The following is a 21,861-nucleotide window of genomic DNA, read 5'->3' on the forward strand; positions in this document are numbered from 1 at the left end:
AAATGTAACTCAAATTTAAAAATGCGACATTTGTACCTTTTTGCAGAGCCGGTCACAAATAGTTCTCCAGGGCTGACGTTTGCCCAGTAACAACAGGTTTGCATTCACACACACTACGTGTACATGTACATGTACTGGTGTATGTGCGTGCACTTCCATGATTTGGATGTAATGTACTGGTGCACTTCCATGATGTAGTTTCTGGGATACTGTCCTCCCAAAAGTACATGTTATTGCACATTTACGTGTGCATGTACATCCTTTACATGTACGAGTACATGTACTTATGTCATTTTTGATGCACCTGTATGTTCGTTATTTAATCATTAACTGAAAGCAAAACCTAAAATTCTCTGAAAATGCCTCTGGCACTGTTCCGTAAACTCTTCAGCTGGAAGAAATCTGTAGAGAGCAGATAATGAGAAGAAATTAATTGATGATTTTTAAAGGTGGGAGCAAAGCCCCAGAAGAATTTTGTGTGTAAAACCCATGGAATGAGGTACTGGATTGAAAACTATAAGCTAAAGGATTTACAGAAGGGTATTTTCCATTTAAAATGTGCGGAACTTTGAAGAAAAAATATCACAAATTGGTTGAAATCTTCAGAGTTAAATGGTGATTTAAACTGTTGATTTTAATCAAAGTGATGAAAATTGGCTAACCCTGCTAATGACCGTCTGACAATTCTGCAATACTGTTCCATTATATGAAAAACCTCATGGTACTCACATAGTAGTGTACTACATGTACATTTATGATTAGTGATCAGCATTCCCAAATATGAACCATATGGCAAATATTTACAAATGTCAGTAAAATCTCAAGCACTTGGTGAGAAAACACCCATAAAGTACCGGGAAGTGGCTGCGTGAGTGTGCATTAGGGTAACGTACTGGAATGGGTTCCGGTATTGACACGTGTATGAAGTACATACGTGTACATGTTCCGGCACTCTTTGTTGATAGCAGCTGTGGCAGTTTCACAGCTACATGTATCGGAAAATGAAACTAGCAAAATTTGGTATGCTTTTCAGTTGATGAATATCAAATGTGCATGGGTTTGATCATTCTTAAGGGGTCCATTTATGCAAGGCGCTTGGCCATAACAGTGCTGAATACGGTGACCAGTACATATACGTTACATGTACAGTACATGTGGTCATTACTGTGTGCTTGTACTTGTGCATCATGTTTGAGATCCATTGTACATGTATCATTGTAACTCTTCTGGACATATTTACATATGTATGTAGGTTATGCCAACATTCTCTGCACATCTGTTTGCAGATGAATGCTCTCTTTTTGAACATTTTCTTCAAATACATGTACATGTGCCGGAATCATATTCTATCCATGGACATGCCTGAATGCTACAAATAATAGACACAATCACATGCTCAGTTCATGGTATGTACTATCATATTCTGACCTACATGTACGGTACATGAACAGGTACATGTATGTATGTACAGTGTATGGTACATGTACATGTACATGTATGTGTCCGTGTCAAATTTATTGAAATTTATTTTAGCATGAAACCAATACAAATGTCCTTAGGATACATACTGTACATGTACATGCACCAGTACAATGTACATACTTGTAACAGTACTTACCAGGACATGTACACACGTTTGTATCAAAACCCTTCCAGATGTGTCCCAAAATATACTGGTGCATGATTAAAGAACAAATTTTTGTTTGATGTAACCAAACCTGAAGTTGGATGTACTGGTTGATTGATGTCAATTGTACATGTACTGTATAAATGAAGACTGCGCTGGTCATGAAAAACAAATTCTTTCAAAATACTACCACAGTTTATCAGCTGTTGGTGCTCTCCCCCCCCTGAAAAAGCGGTATGCACCTGTCAATGATTCTGGAGTTCCGGTCTAAAGTGGTTGTTGTAGGAGATATCTTACAGGTTGAATGTTTGGGCGAAACCTGGAAGCCATTTCAGACACTTATTGTATTCATAGACATTTTCTTTGACAAGATAATGCCGTGTAAGATGAAACATTCCAGAATTTACATGTACATGTATGTTGCACCCAAAATTTGAACTTTGGTGGTCAGATATGAGAGATACCGGTATTTGTGGTCACGGAACCTTCAAAAATATATGATGGGAGAACCACCAAAACTTGGTGGGGCTGCATGCCAGGCTATATGTACATGCACATACACTTTTGTAGAATGGAGAACACTGAGCAGATTATGAGAAAGGTTTTCCCTTTCCACTTGGTTTACAATTTCTGCCACCCTCAGGAACTATACATCTACATGTATGCCTTGTTACAAGCAGCATTAGATTAAATTAAATTAAATTATTTATGCACAGATAATCATGATTGGATTTTAATGAGGTACAGACATTGAAGTTATGAAAAATAACAAACGAGCCTGTCGAAAATGAGATACTGTATCCGGCAATGAATAATGCCTTAGAAATAGGATACCCACAGAAACATGATCATTCTAACAATAAGCCAGTAATTCACGATAATAGATGTACATGTACATGTGTGTATGCTTTACAGCTTGTTACCAATATGCCTCAAGAGAAATTGGTAAAGGCAGTTTTTTTTATAGATGTACATGTACTTGGCTGTACTGTACTTACTGTTATTACTCTGACCAATGGTAATACAGTTCCTCAGACTGAGATTTTAACTCTTCGGGCAACAGTCGGCAAGAGTGTGGAGAAATTATATATTTGCTTCACTTGTAATCATTTTTTACTCTCTTAGCATGGAAATAGAGCGTGACTACATACATGTATCTCATTAGCTATTTCCATGTCACTGATGTATGTGCAATATTTTCTGCCTCGCTGTGCGAGGTACGCACATGTACATGTACCTGTACATGTATAGGCTAAAGGGGTCTTGTGATGAATTTTTCTCGCATGCTTTTTGTGCAGCTGTAGACCTACAAATATGTACATGTATTTCCTTTGTATAAAATCTACTGTACATGTACATGTGTATTTGGCATCCCTTTAGGGTTGCTTATATTGAAAAGTTCACTTTTTAAACATTTCGATGGTCCATGGTTTTGGGAGGATTGAGGGTTTTGTTGCTGCAAGATTAGATTCAGTACCAAATTTTAGAGGGTGGGGCAATCTGGCTTTTGGGCGGGGCTAACAAATTTTTTCATGTAACCTTAGGCCTTATGGTCTTCCTGTGGGGCGGAGCTATATTTAGTGGATCTATGGTTTTTGAAAGAAAGGAAACAGACCAAACGTGTACATGTATCTTTCACTCATTTTTCCCCTCTGGTTTTTTGGCCCCCATGCATCCACCTTTGTGTTGCGGCGATGTCAATATGGGAGGACACTAAACATTCCGGGAATGGGTTGCTTATTTTGTCGTGCACTTAAGCAGCAATGCATCACTAAAGAAAGGAAACTGAAGCTGGCAGAATATGATCAATTGCAGCATTTCTTGTACACAGACATTGAGGGTTGTTTCCAATATACTGTTTCAGTAGTCATCATAAATTTCATAAAGGTACGCGGTACAGAAATAAATACCGGTACCCTTGGAAATAGCTGAACGAAAATTGAAAACAAGTTTAATTTAGGCACAGGTGCATTTCTGAGTTTTGCAGGGGAAAAAAGGCATAATTACGAAGACATTTTGATGTAAATGGACCGGTATACCTGTACATTTAGGAAACACCCGGTATTGTATGTAATCTATATCTTTCCTACTGAAAATATAATAAGCTTGCAAATATTAATTGAAAGACACTTGTGGGAAATGATGGGGAACAAATATATCTAAAAACTATACATATGTAAACCCTTACCACCTGTGTGGTATACATACATGTGCACGTACTTTGACAAGTACACTTTACTGTACAGTGCTATAGTATCTTATCACAATCTATGATTAGGGCTGTGTCTGGCATACCATGTTGCATGTAAGTTCAGAAGCCTGGAGAATTTTATTGCAGAAGAGCATACATATATAATAAAATTATTTGATGAGTGGTAGTTTTTTTTTTACCGGTGTTGTTATTTAAGACCAAATGCAACCATAACGGGAACAGTTGGGGCAAACCTTGGAAGCCAATAGCATTGTTTTCTTTAGCAGTTTACACGGCATTGTGTGTGTGAATCAGGCCTCGAAATTGAAACTGACTATTTGGACCTAAATGTTAATAGATCAGGCAGCATGGATCACTATCCAGACATTGTCAGATGGGTGTAGCGTTGGGGGGGTCATTCAAAGGGTGAATACTGTGCCGTCTCCGCAGTCCTGTAATGGCATAAGCAGAACAATCCTCTATTATACAGTCTCACTGGTTCAAGCTCACATGTACATGTACGTGCATCTGCCAGATTGCATCATGTTCAGAAACTTCCATGGAGTACATGTACATGTAGTTCCCTTCGTACATGTACAATGTACATGTAATCTGTACAGACGTCACCTTCAGAAATTACTGAAAATACCAGTACACATTCAGTTGAAATGAATATAAAGTCATTGGGACTTTTAAAGAGAAAAATTCATCGCATCAATGGTGTATCATTGCCGATTGGTCTGTGGTTTTCCAGAGTTTTACATGTAGATACAAATATGTACATGTGCATGCATACATCAGCGTACATGTACTTATTTAATTTATTTAATTATTTTAATTAAACTGAAGCACAATTTGTATTGTATGTACCGGGAAACCCTAGCATACCGGTACTTTAGTAGTTGTATAATCACTTGCACCTGTTTTCAAAGCGGAGCCTGTTATACCCTTAGAGATTATTCTTCGGCTCTTAAAATACATGTAGACACATTTACCGGTATTCTCCTACATGCACATACAGTTTTCTAAACTACAACTTTGGAACTTTCAGATTATCTTCAGTGTTTGAAACTTCAGCTTCTCTGTTATATGCCTATTAGGACATCAGGTGTCCATACATGTACAATGTAGGTCCTGCAGGGACTCCTTGCATTATTGAAATCCAGGTGTTTGGAAGCATCCAGAATTTGGCATTATATGGGATACTACCAGTACATGTATGTGTAATCAAAAGTGACACTGGGCACACAGTTTGGCATGAAAGTTAAGCCAACTTGACTTTCCACCTGTTCTTGCTTCATCTACATGTACTTGCATGTATGTACAGTGTAGCAGCTTCATGAACATGTAATATAAATGGATATTCCAGCAGTTCCTTTCAGCTTAGTGAACTTGGATGGAACTCCTTGCCTGGTTCTTCTGGTTTCCCTGCAACCTACCGGTACGTGTATGTGTACATGTGTGACCAACCTGTTTCAACAGGACTGGTACATTATTGTAATGCATTCCCCAGGTTCCCTAAGTGTTTTTTCTCATAGCCCTACACCTTCATGTATATGGTACATGTACATGTACATGAAGGTTGGTTTTTAGTGTGCTAAAATACGTTTATAATACTAGTGCCTCAAGAAATGACAAATTTTCCTCTTGTTTCATCCCTTCATTCGTTTCATTCTTTCTCTCATTTATCTCTAAAACTGCTTCTTACTGTCTCATCTTTACAGATGTAGGTGGATGTGAGTCATTTGGCTGCTGCCTGAGGCGCCCATGTGAGCCATTGGCTGGACCATGTTTAGTCCATTTCGTTGTATGGCACTTTTGAACCTGTATGATATTGTGCTTTATAAATGAAGAACTTTTTGTTGTTATTATTGTTTGGTTTCCAGATTGGACAAAGCCCAGGAGGAACACCAGACCGCCATCCGGGAGAAGCAGACCATCGAGGCCAAGCTGACAGACCAGATATCACGGGCCATGCAGGAAGCAGAGAGGTTGAGGGAGGCTAGGAAGGCTGACACAAGAGACGGAGGGGGCTGTAACACACAGGACGAACTGGAGGAGAAACTGCGGCTGGCCGAAGAGGAATTAGCGCAGGTGAGAGGGCCGCATCTGAATGATTACGGCTTTGGCTGGAAATAATGCACTTGACTTAGGAAGTGACTTGTTGCTGCCTCAGTCACGTCCCACAAGGGCATGTGTTACTCCTAGCCGTAGCCAGTTGATTTGGATATGGCAAATGTGGCTTTAAGCAATTACTGAAAGTCACGTTTTAAAACAAGGTGACTCTGTACAAAGGTGTATAAATTTGTTCTTCAAGTGGTCTGAGACAGTTTCCTAAAGCTGCTGAAGGCACAGAACAACTTTGCCGAGCAAAATCTGATTACCAGCCTGAGCATTATGCTGATCATTTTGCGTAACTGGCCCTCATTTCTTTTTTTGCGAAGCATGTCGTTTCGCTTAATCCTTGGACCAGGCTCTTTCTTAAGAGCCACTTAAAAAGTATGTAATGTTGAAGATTTATATGTAATTTTAAGTGTTGTGGAGAACTGTTTATGCAGAGGTCATGCCACTCATTCCAGTAATTCTGGCTTGACCGGCATAGGCCTGGATTTGGTTGATGGGTGAAGGTTGGTGTCTTTCATGTTGAAGGATGTGATTAAAGTTTGGTGTTATGGCAAAGAGTGGCAAATTCCTATCCATTTAGAGAACCACAATCCCCGGCAGGTTTACACTATGCAGCTAATCCGTGAAAGCTATGAGTATTTGCTCAATTCAACTGAATGCAACAGTGCGCGTTGTTGTATTGTGCAGTGTACTGGATGAACATCAGCCTTTAATGGCTCAATACAGTTACCGGTATACAGCATATTGTTAACTGCAGAATCTATCATGCAACAGCTTTCCACCTTTCTTGCATGTCATGTCATCAGCCTTAAGGCCAGTTCATACTTCAGGTCAGCGTGAAAGCAAAACAAATTTGACAACAAATATTTGTAGTGAACTATTGCCATAGATTGACATGTGTGCAACTTTTCAGAATTTAAAGTGCGAGTATTTGATCTGACGTCGCAAATCTGCATTCAGGTTTGCTTTGTGCCAATTTGAACTGGCCTCTAGGGTGGAGCGTACTGATCAACGCTCATAACTCCCTTTGCTCGATAAATCACTTTTCAACTCAATCTGTTTGTTCTTTTGGTCAGCTGCGGAATGCATTGCAAGAGGCTGAGAGGCGGCTAGAAAGTGGCAGCGAATGGCGCCCTCCACCATCCCTGCAGCAGTGGCTGCAGCTGACCTACGAAATTGAGAAGAAATACTACACCTTTAAGAGGAGCTCGGCAGACAAGCAGCTCAGGGAAGCCAAAGATGTGGTGAGTTGACAGGGGAGCAAATCCAATTGATTGTAAAGTGCTTACCTGGCTTCGGGCAAGCACTGGTGAAACTATAATTGCCAGAAATGAAATTTTAAAAAACAAACGACTGTTAGATTTTGAAAGCAGTTTCAAGGGTGAACAACCTTTGATTAAAAAAAACAAGTTCATGGGTTATTTGTGCTTGTAACAAAAGCTTTGTGTTCTGTGAACAGTACCTGAAGGCTTTAATTTTCTGTTCCGCAGGTGGAGAAAATCAGAAAAAAGCGAAGCACCTTCATGGGTTCATTCCGTATTGCCCACGGAAGCATTCTAGACGATGTGGATGCGAGAATAGTCAACGCAAGGTAAAGTCCTCACACGTATGTAGAGAGCTTTGTATTCATGCTAATCATATGATTTCGACATTGTCCTGCAGTTCCTGTGCACCCTGAGTGTCTAGCTTAGAAAATTGAAATCAGCTGGTTCCAAGTCAAAGGTTATACTAGCTGTGACTTCCTGGCCATTCTTACACGCTATCTGAAGCTGTGGAAAGACTTTTGAGAATCCAGAAATTCCAATCAAAGAATAAAAACAAAAACTCAAGGACAGTTTACTGACTTTACAGTAGAAGTGGAATAAGGAACGTAACAAACAAATGATGTGATCTTGATTGATTAGGATGATTGTCTCTCAAATTCACCTCTTGATTCCAGGTCCGCTCTAGCAGAAGTTACCACAGAGCTGAAGGAGCGGTTACATCGCTGGGCGATGGTGGAAGGGCTGTGCGATTTCAATATCGTCAATAACCCCGGCATCCATCATTTAATAACCACACTAGGGGTCACCATGCCCGATTCCTCCACAAGTGAGTAGGAACCCCTAGTCATCCTGTTGGTAGTGGCTTATCAACTCCAACTTCCAGACACTATGCGAAAAGACTTCCTTGATTCCTCCCAAATCCACCATTGTGAAGAACCACTTCCTGCCGAGTGGAGATAGCGGCATGCATCACCCGCTCCCAGGCGCTTTTTCATATTTTTCCGTTTTCAGAATTCTTCAAAAATTCGTATCTTCATTTACTGGACACATACGTTTACACCCAAACAAATGACTGTCTTGTGGTGAGTCTTATCTGACAGGCGACCTCCATCTATGTGTGAGTATTGCAGCCACGCCTGCAGCCCAGTAAAGAGCCCCATTGTGTGGTGTTGCGTAATATCCTCCTTGTTCTTGAAGTTGGCCCAGTGCATTGCTGGATGGCGGTGCTGTCTGTGGCCAGATTCCATGGTATTGTATCGCTCATCACTGGAGTGCTGGAGAGCTTTTTTCCCGCTGATAATCCGCGGGTGCTGGCAGTGGCAAACAATGGTACTGTTTCAAAACAACAATGGATTACCTCTGCTAAAAATGGCCAGCACTCCCAGTCCCAGAAAGTCCCAGCAGCTGACTGACAGCAAGTAAACTTTTTCTCAAAATGCCAAGCAGCTTCTTTTTTTTATAAAGAAAGTTCCGATTTCAGACACCCTGGGCATGTGTATATGGCCAAGGTCTCCGGTACCAGGCTCCCTGGCAGGAAGTGGTTAATCACATGACTAATTTTTACAAATTGCTATTTAAGTCAAATAATGTGACAGCTTTAATGTACACATCAGGCCTGTTGACTTTAGACGATCATCGCTTCCGCATAGCTTTTTCCACTGACAAATGTGTATTATTAGAAAAGCTTTGCCTTCAGAAATTTGCTAAGCACAAACAATGTTTGCTTAGCAAAAATGGGTTAGCAGCCAAACTGCCATGCAAAGTATATTACCAGCCATTGTTCTCTGCTCATGTCTACTTAGCACAGAAATTGACTTGGCAGTGTTTCCTTCAGAACAAATTGGGCCCATTAGGAATCTGCAGAGTGCCACAAAGAGTTTGTCAGTCCGCAACATCCTGGGCCGTGCCTTTAGTGAACAAGTCTATCGCCCGGCTTCATGCGGTTTCCCCTGAAAATTGCAGATCTCTTCCAACTTGTTCACAGATAGCCATTAATAATTGCATTGATCTTAACCCAGTAGATCACCAGAATTGCTTCATCTTGCCAGTGCAGAAGGGTAACATTGCTTTTTCAGGGAACTTCAATGTCGCTCTTACACAGCAAATTGTGTATAGTTTGCTCCTGAAGGCCTGTCAGTGAGCAGTGAACACACCAGGTGTATATATTTCCTGACAACAAATATCAAGGTTTTAATTCACGACTGCTTTTTGTACACACCCGACCGCTACAGAGTCTGTGAGGAGTGCCCTTGCGTTTGGAGGTACGAGTTTTCCATTCCACACTTTATTTTTGCACCTTGTCGTCGCCTCCATCCGCATCGGTGGAACCGTTTGTTTCTCTAACATCTGATCGCCCTTTTCGGGCCTAACTCTCTAGATTTAGTTCATTGTTTTTTTCCCTTCTCAGCTCATTCTTCACTGGGAAACTCTCCTGTAAATTGTTTCTTCTGTTTAGGTGGTTTCAAACACTTCTTTATTTTGTGTGTTTGATGTAATGAGAAATATTTGTTCAGGCTTACTAAAAATCAGTTGTTAATTGATATTACGGTGAAGTTTTACTAGACTTGATAATCTGAGTGTTGTGATAGATGTGCGTGTCAAAAAAGTCGCTTTTCCGAAAAATTAACAGTTCTGAATGTACCCGAAGACATTGCCTTGAAAGATATTTGCATCCCCTGTGGTTAATCTCTGTCCTAAATGTATTGAAAATACCTGGATTTGAAAGCCGCACTTATTTTCACATTTTATTTGAAATCCAGGCAACATAAAGGAATTAAAATACAATTGGCCAGGTCTTCGGGTTGGTACATGTACTTCTCTCCAAGAGCATGCTGAATCAGTGCATGTCAGCTCATAACTTACGGAATGTTCATGGGCATTTGCATGTGCGCAGTGTTGTGGTCAAGTCTCTTTTGGAGATCCCAATCAGACCAAAATATGATAAAGGCCAAGTACCATGACTGCTTTGGCTGAGTACTCTAAATGAGTTGACACCCTACGGAGTTGTACAAGAAATGCCCCAATGTTTGCCGAAGGACCCGGCTTGCATTTTGCAAATACAACGCATGATGGCATTTTCATCAGGTTTTGAGTCAAAATAGATCTCTTCTAAATTTAAAGCCCAGTTATTCAATTTTGGTCCATCGGTTTTACTTGGTAAATTTGACTACAACGTAGCATGTACATGTCTAGAATGTCCCTAAAAAATCTCCGTAAAACTTTACGTAATCCAGATTCGCCTGCCGTGCAATGGATTTTCCTTGCTTTCTTTTTGATTGAAAAGCAGAAGTACAGGATGCATGATCGTGAAGTTTGCCATGCGTGCCTCCGCATTCTGTCCTGTTTGGTTTCAAACATTATTTGCTGCCTTGAACCAGGCCCAAAGCACACTTGCCTTCTTTTGGCCCAAGCTTTCCCCATCAGTAAGTGTCGCAGTTGTGGTCCTACATGTTTAATTTGAAGATAAATGTAATCCATCCCAGAAGGGAAGTTTTTTCGTGGTTGATATCTTGTGCATAAAAATACAGTACAAATCCTGGCTATCAACTGAAGCACATGAACGTGTTCATTTAACACAGCTTTGATTCCCTGCATCTTGGGAAGTCATCTTCCTTTTCCTAATAGAGGAATATGAACCTCCTAATTGTCTCAATAGATCTTGGTTACTTTCTTTTGGATTTTTTTAATTTGATTCTGTTGAAAGTGTTGAGTTCTGAGATGCAGACTAACAACCCATGTGGCCATCCCTCATTGACTTGGACGGTCTTAGGTTTCTGTAGCTGTTATGTAGCGTCATATACTGTAGCACACCTTAGAAAATGGTGGTGGGACACATAGGGCTGTAGTCGCATCTACCCGTATTTTCCGTCCACATTTTAAAGTCACACCATGTTATGGTAAAAGCTGCCCTGGAAACACTTATAAAAAAATCATTAAGGTCAAGTCACCTGCATCAGTCTTGCAAACCTTTGAACAACTTACCTCTAGTATTTTTGCCAGGAAGTTCTCAGAATCCTTTAAGTTCCTTTTCTGTGCAGGATACCAGTGGCACATTCTGTGTACCCCAGTACTTCAGAAGGAGATTGAAGCCCTTTGTCCCGATGAATTCTCCAAACTTCAGTGTAGATATTTAAGGGTGTGGGACAGTTAGAATATATTCATAGATGCCCATCTCCATTTGCATCCATATTTCCATTGGAATAACTGGTCTCATTACATGTAGGCTATGGCCTCTCATACATCAGTGTTTTCCTGTACATTTGTATAGACATTGGAATGCTTTTTTCAGTTTTGAAGGCGTGTGATCATCAGACATCTTTTTCAGGGGAGTTACGGTACCTCTTGATAATGGACGAGGTCTGAATTTGTGACCTGTGAGAAATAATTCTCAAATTTGTTTGGGTTGAATGTCAACTAGCGGTACTGCCTGGCTGTGTAGTCAGGGCTATAGAGGTTGTGTTTCCTTCTTGTAGTAGGTTAGTGTCAGGTTTTTATTTCTCTTAATAAAGCTAAAGTAGCTGTATCTTTGTTGCCAAAGTTGAACAAGTAAGTTTTGGCCTGTTAACATGAAGTACATGTAGATGTTATCTGGAAAGTTCAAGTGTTCAGTTTTCAGTGACATCGAATGGAAAAGAGGAAAGAGCTTTGTAATGATATGGAACTCTGTTGAATCAGGTTTCTGCCAATCTTTGAAATTCTGGATAAAAAATGTGTCTGCAGAATGCAGATTCGCACAGGAAAATGTTACTGTTGATGAATTCAGAGTGACTGTATGTAACACCTTGAAGTTTTGCTTTCACTTTGGGTGGGCCGTCTTTGCAGTGCACCCTGCTGTCACCCAATATGGCCTGTCATGAAAACCCTGCATTCCCTTATTCAGTGTATACTCCACGTCCTCCATGGGGAATCTTAGAAACATGGGAAGGAATATACCATGCATTCTTTGGTATATTCAGTTAGAAGAGAAAAGAATTCTGATGGCTATGGGCACTTCTTGAATTGCTCATTCTTAATAGCTCGTTCTTTTTTTTGGTTTTGTTTTGTGTAACAGGTTCCATTGGTGCTGCTATGGTGGTGGGCAGTTTAGCTCACGTGGAGGCCAATGCCCCCATGGGGCTAGATGAGTGTGACGAAGATATGCCACCCCCACCAACGTACCTGTCGGCGCTGCATGCCAGTGAGTCACTTTTGTCAGTTTTTTACAAGCCTTGCCTGGCTTTCATATAGCTAAGTGCCTGGTCCAGTGATGGGTTCAAGATCTTAGTGTTGTTGATTTTGTAGACAGTAATCCTAGAAGCAGTTGGACTTTTTTGGATGGGGGGGGGACATAGCTAACTTGGCTTTCCCAAGCCTGATCCTTTATAAACTTGGCATTTCTTTGTACAGACGTTCATTATGAGTACATTTGTGAAGTTTAAATTCAATCTGAGATAGGCATGGTCATTTGTGGTCATTTGTAGTGATGTCAAAATTATCAGCAGTGCTCGAAAAACTGAAGGCATATTGCAGGAAAAAAATACACGTACATTGTGATGATATTGGACAAAGTGTTTAGGGTGGGAGACAGATTTCGTGGGCGGCTACATCTGTCGTCAGTGCGTAGGCAATTATCTGCAGCTAGCAAAGACTAAGACTGGAGCAGTGTCGTTGTCAGACTGATAGTCTTGTGTTGCTCATGTGGTGGGGTCTTGTGATGGTTTTAAGAGGCTGGATGATAGTAGTGCTTCAGACAAGCAAACCAGACGCAGCCTCTATTCTTGTCATTTCTCAGGCAGCACCCTGCCTCGCCAGTCCCACACATCCAGTACTCTCTCTCTGTCCGGGGACCAGCTTGGCATGAAGAAGTCGAAGAGCACCAACAACATTGCCAGCTACGGGTCATCACTGAACCAGATGAACCCCTCCAACCTTGCCATGCCCAAAGCCAGGACCCCATCCCCGCGGAGTAGCACGTACCTTAATGAGTAAGTTGCTGATACCTCCTTCCCTTATTTCACTTGAAGTCCAAGGAATCTAACTATATTCAAGTGGCATTTGGAATTTGGAGGATCCACCCGTGTCTCATGGCTGAAGCAAAAGATCTTTTTGCTGAGCTGGGGTCAAAGAGAATCAAGGTACATTGCTCGCATTTAGCATGATTGGCATTAGCTGTAAGTGTTCTGATTGGCTTGAAGTTCCGTCGTGACCATGATAACATTTTTATTCATTCTGTAACAGAGTTGAGAAGAAGCAATAAAATCATAACTATGCTTTGACCTTTTGCCTTGAAACTTTGAGAAAAAGGTAGAATTTTCAGTCTGTCCTTGTAGACCATGTACCGATTGTGCTGATAAGTACAGTTTCATATGTGGAAGCATTTGACACCTTTGGCTTAGATGGACTTGAAGAAAAGTGTTGTCTTGAGTTCATTGAAGGGTTTGGCATCAAAATGAGAATAAATACTGCGATGTACATATCAGTGTCTTAGTTGGAACCTCAGAAATGGTGATTAAATATCCCGAATGCACACAAGAAACAGGTACTGTTCTTTTACCAAAGCCCAGTTCCATATTTGATAAATCTGATATATATTTAAAAAATGATACCTTTCTGGTTTTAATTCCTTTTTAGCTTTTTAATTCTTTCATTATGAACTTGAGTAATATTTGATATTGTGTAGCTGTTGTATTGGTGGTTTTGCCTGTTATGTGATCTTTAAGTCACCACCTTTTTATTTTTTGTCCCTGTCTCATATAATCTGGCCTTTGCCAGTCTCAAGATGAGATAAACAAGTGAACCTGAAAGCAAAAATGTTGAGAAAAATGACATGAAACTAAGAGTTCAGTCAGTGTGTGGTAGGAATCCCCTCAGAGCTGATTAATGCTAAAATTGTAGTTTACTTCAAGTGTCTACATAAATACATGTACATGTACGTACACACAGCTTAATGGGCTCACAGACATGCATTGCACTTCCTGTTAATGAACATCTAAATTTGATCGTCAACTTTGATTCTTTCCAAAGCCCTTCAAACTTTGCAGTAGCCCACTCACCCCCCGTACAGCCTGAGCACAACCAAACCGCCAGCAGTCATTCCCACAGCCACCAGCCGCAGACTCTGCACGTATCCCAGTCAGAGAATGCCCTGGCGAGCCTGGTCGCCAGCAGTGCAGAAAATGGCAAGAGGCACACCGACTCGCCCAAGGGCCTTGACAACAGAAAGGCCAAGAAAGGTAAAGGTTTTCTTAGCAGCTTTTCTTGGGCACATTAGCGTCAAGGCCCTTCACATTTTTGAAGAAACTTGGGCTCCATTTGGAAGTTCAAAATGATGTAATAGAAATAATTATACCAGTAATATCATGAATGGTATGAGATCAAAAGTTTTGCGTGTTGAAAATATCAGTATTCAGGTGAAGTTTGAGATCCGATATTCTGAATTCATGGTAGTTTCTTTAGAACTAATCAAGTCCACGTTTTCATCAGTGTATTCTAGTTTTTTTTGGTAGAAAATCACAACAGTATGCTGAATAAAATGTGGAGTTGCCCATTCTTTCAAAAACTACATCTGGGTCATTCTATAAATTTGGGGTCCCAAAGTGTGATGTGTTTGTGTCGCTTTTACACCTGACCTGTGTAATTTGAAGTGGAAGTATCACTGAAATTGATTTCAAGCTATTTATATTTATTTGGCTGGTAATTTGCGTTAATTCATCATCCGTGGACATTAGAAAATGTGTTCTGAACTTTAGAAATCATGTCAGATGTGACAGGGACACAAAAGAAATTGGATCCCTAATTTATAGAATGACCATACATGTTATCTTAGAGAGACAGCTGTTACAAAATGCAATACCGAACAGGTACAAAGTCCCCCAGCATCAAACTTCAAAAGGAAAGTAACTGTAACAATGACAACAGTGGAAATGAAAGTAAACATTAACATCTGGTATAAAAAAAACTGCTTCATGAAAGAAGATGAGGCCTAAATACTATGACCTCATTCTGTTGCAGATGGTCCCTTGGTCATTTTAGTTGTAAACCAGCCCTGTCGGCCCAAATCTTTTTTTTTAATAATTCGCAAAACAGCTAGAGCACCTGGAAGTAATTACTTGCCTTACCGCTTTATATCATTCGTCAATATTTGCACTGACAAGTTTCTCACCTCTGATCTTCCCATGTCCTTCAAAACTCACGAAGAGATTTTGGAGGATTGTGGAAAGTAGAGCCCAACCATTGTGGATTTATACTAAGATCAATGGTGCTTCAAAGTTTAAGAACAGAAACATTGAGTGATCATTTTCCATACATTTATGGGCTTTGGATGATTCAGGCAGCTTTCCACCAAGAATGCCCAGTGACCAAGGAAAAGCCGTAACTTTTTTTGGGGGGGGTATTAGGAAATATACCAAAAGCATCTGTATGCTTGGAACCCTTTTGTGCAAAATGAGGATTTCAAGGCCTGTTCAAAGTAATAACATTTGGTAAAGTAAATTATGTGGAACCTCCTGTTTTAGCCAAGGGATCTGTTTGAGACACGATATATTCAATTCTCAACACTTTGAGTACTCTTTGTGATAAGTTGATGATTTGCAATTGGCTTTGTCTTATTTCAAAATCCTGATTTGGTTGCTATTTCAGACTTCAAGAAAAGCAGCTTGTCCCAGCCGGACGGTGACACAGACAGCCTGGAAATGGAAGAGGAGAAGAAGAAAAAGAAACGGCTGAGAATACCAGGCCTGTCCTCCAGCACAAAGACTGAGAGGCTGAAAACCTGTTAATGAACCTCACAGCCCCAAAGCCAGTACAGAGAAACGGCTGAGAATACCAGGCCTGTCCTCCAGCACAAAGACTGAGAGGCTGAAAACCTGTTAATGAACCTCACAGCCCCAAAGCCAGTACACGGATGGGCAGACGGACAAAGAAAAACGAAGGACAGAGCCTAAAAAAATCTCTGAAATCTCAAGAGCCAAATGTATTTAACAGTAAGAAGAATGCCGTGCCTTTGACATGCAGAGGAACTTCAGTGATGACCTGTGGACTGGTTACTGAACTCGTGGTTACTGACTCCATTGGAAAGTAGTGAGCGCGCCATGGTCAGCCTGTGATATACAAAGAAATGAGATCGGGAAGCGAGCTGCCTCCTGACATAAGTGATGTGAGGATTGACTTCAAGTCAATGGACGTTTGCGGAAGAAATGTAGGCGGAACTCATGGATGCAAGTAAAATACTGATACAGTTGAAAACTGAAAACTGGGTCTGTGACTAGACTCAAACAGTAAGAGCTGATAGACATACAGTAGAATTAATGTATTTTGCTGGTGGTCAGACCATGCAGAGAGATTGAGGAATACAACTTGGCAGTGAGGCCTATGTTACACCAACATGGGGCACCATTGCAGTTTTGCTGGGATACTGATGGAACTGTTTGCCAGCTCATGCCTTGGGTCTTAGGATACAGTGTTGTGTTTCTAGCTCTGCTGTTGTGCAGCAGGTGTACAGGAGAGAGATGTTCCCGACCCATTCTGTCACTCTCTCTCAAGCGTGTAATTTGATGATCTTGTGAGTACACTCATCAATGCTCCCAGCTGTTTGTGCTCGGGTAGCTAGGATGCAGCAACTTGTCACAGACTGTCATTCACAATGCAGCTGCAAGAGACCAAGTGTTGGATATTCAGCAGAAAATGTGAGATACTGAAATGTGTGAGAGCCTTTTCATGCCCAGGAGGTTGCAGTTTACAAAAGCTCACTGCAAACCGCTTCTCATCCCTCTATTATGAAATCCACATTGTCTCAATCCCTCCCCAGACAGAAACATATGTGAACACAACTCAACTTTCCAATGCATGGGTTGATGTTCATTTGTGTGACAGTTAAACTGTTTGTAGCAGATGGAGTGGAAAGACTTCCCTTACAATTTGATACAGCTTCTAAACAATTTAGACAAAGCAGTTTCAAAAGATTGGAAAGAAATAATTCTACGTAAAATCTGTGCAGTCGGATGGATTGTGTATTTACATTTCGACAATGTTTACACGGAAAAGGGGGCACATCCTTGGTCATACTCCATACAGATGTTACTGTAGAATTAAATTTGCTCTTATGACCATTCACAGCAAAATGATGTCTTATATCATGCTTGTTTTTTTCCTCTGCACTGAGCTTTTTCAAAGTGAAACCACCGAGGGGTTATAAGAAACAAATGGGCCAGATTACATGCAAATTGATAAGATTAACTTGGGAGTGTAAGGAATACTTTGTCCTGCCGAGGAGTACTTGTACAGAGAGCTCATGAGCCAGCTTTTAAATTGGAAGCAAATGCTCACCAGCAGAGAAGCAGTATTTTGGTCAATTTGTCAATAGTCTGTGGTTTCCGTAGGTTGCCGTCTGTTGAAATCATCAGTTGCGATTGTAAACTTCCAATATTGATGTTGATTCATTTGTTAGAGTAAGTGCAAAAAAGTATCCCCCCAACAAAGAAAGAAAAGAAAAGTAACTGTCGCATTCCTAAGTAAAGTTTCTGATTTCATACAAGTGCTTGTTACTCAGATGACCACAGTCTCATTAACTATCAGTATACCACGGTGTAACAGAGTTGTCGTCCATTGTGATTTGTTACATTGGTCCATCCAGAGGCCACTGATTCAGGGGGGTCAGGGTGGTGTAATGATTCTTCCCCACCTTTTATGGGGCCTGGGTTTGAATGGTGTTTTTTTAGCACCCAGAGGCCACTGATACAGGGGAGTCAGGGTGGTTTAGTGATTCTTTCCCACCTTTTATGGGGCCTGGGTTCAAAATCAGGCTCCGTCCACATGTGGATTGGGTTTTCAGTTCTAACTTGAGTCCGTGGGTTTTCCCTGAAACATTTATTCGGGGTTTTCCTCCCACCTCTAAAACTGAACATTTCTTCATCGTCTTCACTCATTAGTATCTTGTAATTGGCGTTAAATGCGCTGTTGGATGAGCAGATACCCTTGGATTCACTTCAGCTGTGTTTTGCACCTCTGATGTGCACAAACAACAGTGAACTGTCACAGCGGACATCAGTTATACCACAAGGTTATACAAGGTACATAAATGCAAAAAATAATTTATACTATGCACACTTAGTTTGATCTTGACAGTGCCTCAAACTACCCTGTGTATAAATAGTTCAGCTTTTTAATCATCTGTAACTATAGCAATCCATTGTCTGTATCTATAGCAACCAAAAATGTTGAATCAGTTCAGTGGGGTAACTAGGATTTATGGAGGGAGTACTTAATGAGTAATGGTCATATTTGCAGAGTTATTTTTTTGTTTTCTCAGAATTCGGGGGGGGGGGTGTGGCAGGGGGCCTGGAGAGGGTTTCCTGTGCATAACCTTAGTTACTCCACTGCGTGAAATGCATGTTAATAATTGCCAGTCACAAAAGTGATGTACATTTACATACTTGGCTTTAACTTGTATTGAACTCTGTCATTCCACATTTTTCTTTTGGGTTTGTGAGGATTTTGGTTTGTTTTGATGTTGTGATTAAGTGTTCGGAATGGAGAAGTGTTTTTTTCTGCACTTGGTGAAAAATACCTCACTGTTACTAACAGTAATGGATTTATGTTGACAGAAGGTTAGTAACTGATGTCAGTTCAATTTTAAACATTGTTTTACTATGGAAAGCATGTAATTTATAATATATGTACTGTGAAAACTTTAAGACAGAGCTTTTTACTGGGTGACCGTCACCTCCAAACTAAGATTTGAAATGGACTTTTCGCCCCATCTTCAAAAGGAAGGTTGACACAGCAAACCTTTCCTACATTTAGTTGGATGAGTTCACAACATGAGTTCCTAAGTTCTTGGTGTTCATTTTGTTGCATCATAATGTATATTTATGATTGTTTTGTCTGCGGTGTCATTTCGATTTAAGTACTTGAACTTTGCTCACAGTGTTCAATGGCTCACATCCTATACTTGAAACCTAAAGCTTGCTGTCCATTGTCCCTGTACGTCTTGTTCACTTACAATATTCAGTTCAGCACTTTAAGTAGTTCGGTTATTGAATTAAGTATGCGTTGTAGAATTTCTGTTTTGCCAAGATCGCATCCATGTATATTTGCTTCAAAGGAGGACCTCTTCTTGATGAATGTACAGTGGGTGTATTTTTCTCGTGTTGTACTTACAAGAACAATATATTTTGTATAAACCAAAATTATAACAAAACCACTCAAACTAATTTTTTCCCATATGAAATCAGTATGGTGTAAAATGGAATGATGTTGTGTAGGCCTAATTCAGTGAATAATACATAATTCGTGTGTCTGTGTCATTTTTACATGGTATTTGCACAGAGTAAGTTCGGAAAGGCTAACATTATATTTTAATCAGATTACTATTTTTTTGGCTGTTGTTTCCTTGTTGTAATTTCAGTTTATATTCAGTTACTAAAGTTTAATACTCTTTTCTTTCATTGTGGAAGGCTATCAACTCGCCCATAGTCATTTATTAAGGCCAAAGGTCAAAAATTGCATCAAAATGCTTTCTGTCTTGATGTTTGATGTGTCTAATAGACTGGAAACTTAATGCCGTCTTGCTTTCCTGTGGCAGTGAGTTCGGACGCGATCCATTAAGTCCCTATTCTTGCAGTCCGCATGACGTCACTACGAATATTTAACACGCGGCAAAGGGGGTAAATTTACCCTTAGGCCTTCGTGCTATTTGATAATGTTCAGAAGTTCCCGGATGTCCGACCGCAAGAATAGGAAAGCACACATGTAAACAAAGCGTACCGTCATGGCTTTGGGTCTATGTGACTGTTTCTTTTTAAATTTGGTTGTTTTGCCTTTTAGATTTTGCTGGGTTTTGTTCATCAGCAATGTTAATTGGTTTTGGCTGTGTAACCATTGAGGTTGTTTTGTAGTGGGACTGTTCAGCAGGCCTGAACGGTCAGTTAACCAGCTTGTTTCACGACGGCAGTTTTCCGGTTTTTTTTTTTTCATTTCATGGTTCTAGTAACAAAAGTATTCCATGCCTTCGTGGCGCTTGTTTCTGTGGGGTGTACGTTCGTGTTAACGTAGTTGTGGATGTAGTATGCTCATGGGCGTCGCCAAGTTTTTTTCCGGGGGTGGGATGGAAGGGGGGGGGGAGCACTCAGCATTAGCTCGCTGCTAAACTGTTAACGGTGGAAGGGGGTCAGTTCTGAGGTATTGCCAGGGACATTTGTGATTTTCATCCCCTGTGATGGCTCCGAATATGCCAGAAATTCATGACATGTCGACCGTAAAACGAATTCAGCTTAGGCCATCCGTATGTTCTATGGCTTGCATTTCAACGGACCCTTATTTTGGTTCCGACCGAGGAGAAATATTTTTTTCATGCTGGTGACTCTGTCTGGAGTGTCCTACCAAGAAAAAGAAAGAAAGAAAGCAAATAATAAGAATTTCTGGGATAAAAGAAATTTTTGTTTACCGCTATTTTTCCCAATCGACCGACCCTCCCCCCCGTCAAGGTAAATTTACCATAAACATAAGTTCGGACACTTTTCCTAACCCGAGACATCGTTCCTTGTATTTTTGCGTACAAAACTGTTGACTCGTTTTGATTTGTAATTTTGTTTGTAAACTCACGATATGAAAATGTCCACATAGAGTGATGAAGTTAGGAATGCATTAATCTGAGAATCTGTGAACATGAGTATGATTGCGAACACGGCGTATTTTAACAAATTGTAACAGTTTCTTCAATAATGGAGCAGTGACCAATTGCATTACATGAAGTTAATGAAGCAAGTGGAGTCGCGTACAGTAGTATGCATCGGCATTGGCAAGTCATTCCAAAAAGTGACCTGTCGTTAAGTCTTTGAATTATTTTAATATATCAGTTTGTGGAATTTTCTCTTGTTTCTGTAATTATTGGGTGCTACATTTCTTTCGTTGGGTTTCATTTTACTGTTGCCCGTTCTCCAGTTAGTTATTTCGGTGGAAATGTAGGCTATGCGAGTAAGGTGGCGGGAAAAGAGATTTGTCAGGATTTTCAGGATTTTTTCCATCAGGAGTTTCCTGATTTCAGGATTTTTAAAACAATCTCTTTTAAAAGATGTTTCTACGGAAGTTGATGTAGAACACAAGTAGGCTAACACAAATGCATACCAGAGACCCTACGCTGCTGTGGGGCCCTCAAAACCTCTACTGATTATTTTGTGAATATTTTAGTTTCCACCAATCTCTCCCCGATCGGAAAAATGGAGTGATGGAAAAACTTCACACGTGAAAATTATATTGACCCTGTTATCCGCATGTCCGTGTGCTTTTGATGGTTTCAATGTTGGAAAGGCAAATTAAAGTTAGAGAAAAAGTTAAAATTTGACTGAATCTTGCGAGTGCCAAGGTGTGTATATTTATGGGGGAAAAAGAAAAAACTATGTTATTTCTTACATCTGTGTGGTAGTATGAATGGATTCCATCTTGTGCCTTGTATTTGCTTTTGCAATGACACAAATTGTATGCATCTGTCATAATGTAACATTCCCTCAGTTTTCCGTTATACGTATGGTTGTGTTTTCCTGTTAACTTTTGTATTTGCCCCATCTTGCTTATACTTCCCTTTTACTTGGAAAAGTTAGGGAAAGTCTGGAATCCTGATGACGAATCATAGTTTACTCTTCCCCTCATCCAGATTTCTGACGATTTTTACTCAAACTCAT

At 40.4% G+C, this 21,861-nt stretch overlaps 1 protein-coding gene across 2 annotated transcripts in view; it reads left to right on the top strand.

The window, feature by feature from the left end:
- Positions 1 to 17,795, top strand: part of LOC110973148 (stromal interaction molecule homolog) — a 47,592-nt gene extending 29,797 nt beyond the window's left edge. Inside the window, exons 7-15 of one of the 2 annotated variants that reach the window (XM_022223713.2) lie at positions 5,705 to 5,912; positions 7,019 to 7,186; positions 7,433 to 7,533; positions 7,882 to 8,033; positions 9,439 to 9,468; positions 12,258 to 12,383; positions 12,978 to 13,170; positions 14,210 to 14,418; positions 15,824 to 17,795. In XM_022223713.2, the coding sequence (XP_022079405.2) occupies positions 5,705 to 5,912; positions 7,019 to 7,186; positions 7,433 to 7,533; positions 7,882 to 8,033; positions 9,439 to 9,468; positions 12,258 to 12,383; positions 12,978 to 13,170; positions 14,210 to 14,418; positions 15,824 to 15,963 (1,327 nt within the window). In that variant the 3' untranslated portion in view covers positions 15,964 to 17,795. The remainder of the gene's footprint in view (positions 1 to 5,704; positions 5,913 to 7,018; positions 7,187 to 7,432; positions 7,534 to 7,881; positions 8,034 to 9,438; positions 9,469 to 12,257; positions 12,384 to 12,977; positions 13,171 to 14,209; positions 14,419 to 15,823) is intronic. The other variant, XM_022223715.2, reaches the window with a different exon arrangement.
- The last annotated feature ends 4,066 nt before the right edge of the window (positions 17,796 to 21,861 follow it).

Source organism: Acanthaster planci, linkage group LG02 (genome assembly GCF_054643075.1).
Source record: "Acanthaster planci isolate LZ-2023a linkage group LG02, COTS_SCS, whole genome shotgun sequence".
Taxonomy (NCBI): Eukaryota; Metazoa; Echinodermata; class Asteroidea; order Valvatida; family Acanthasteridae; genus Acanthaster; species Acanthaster planci.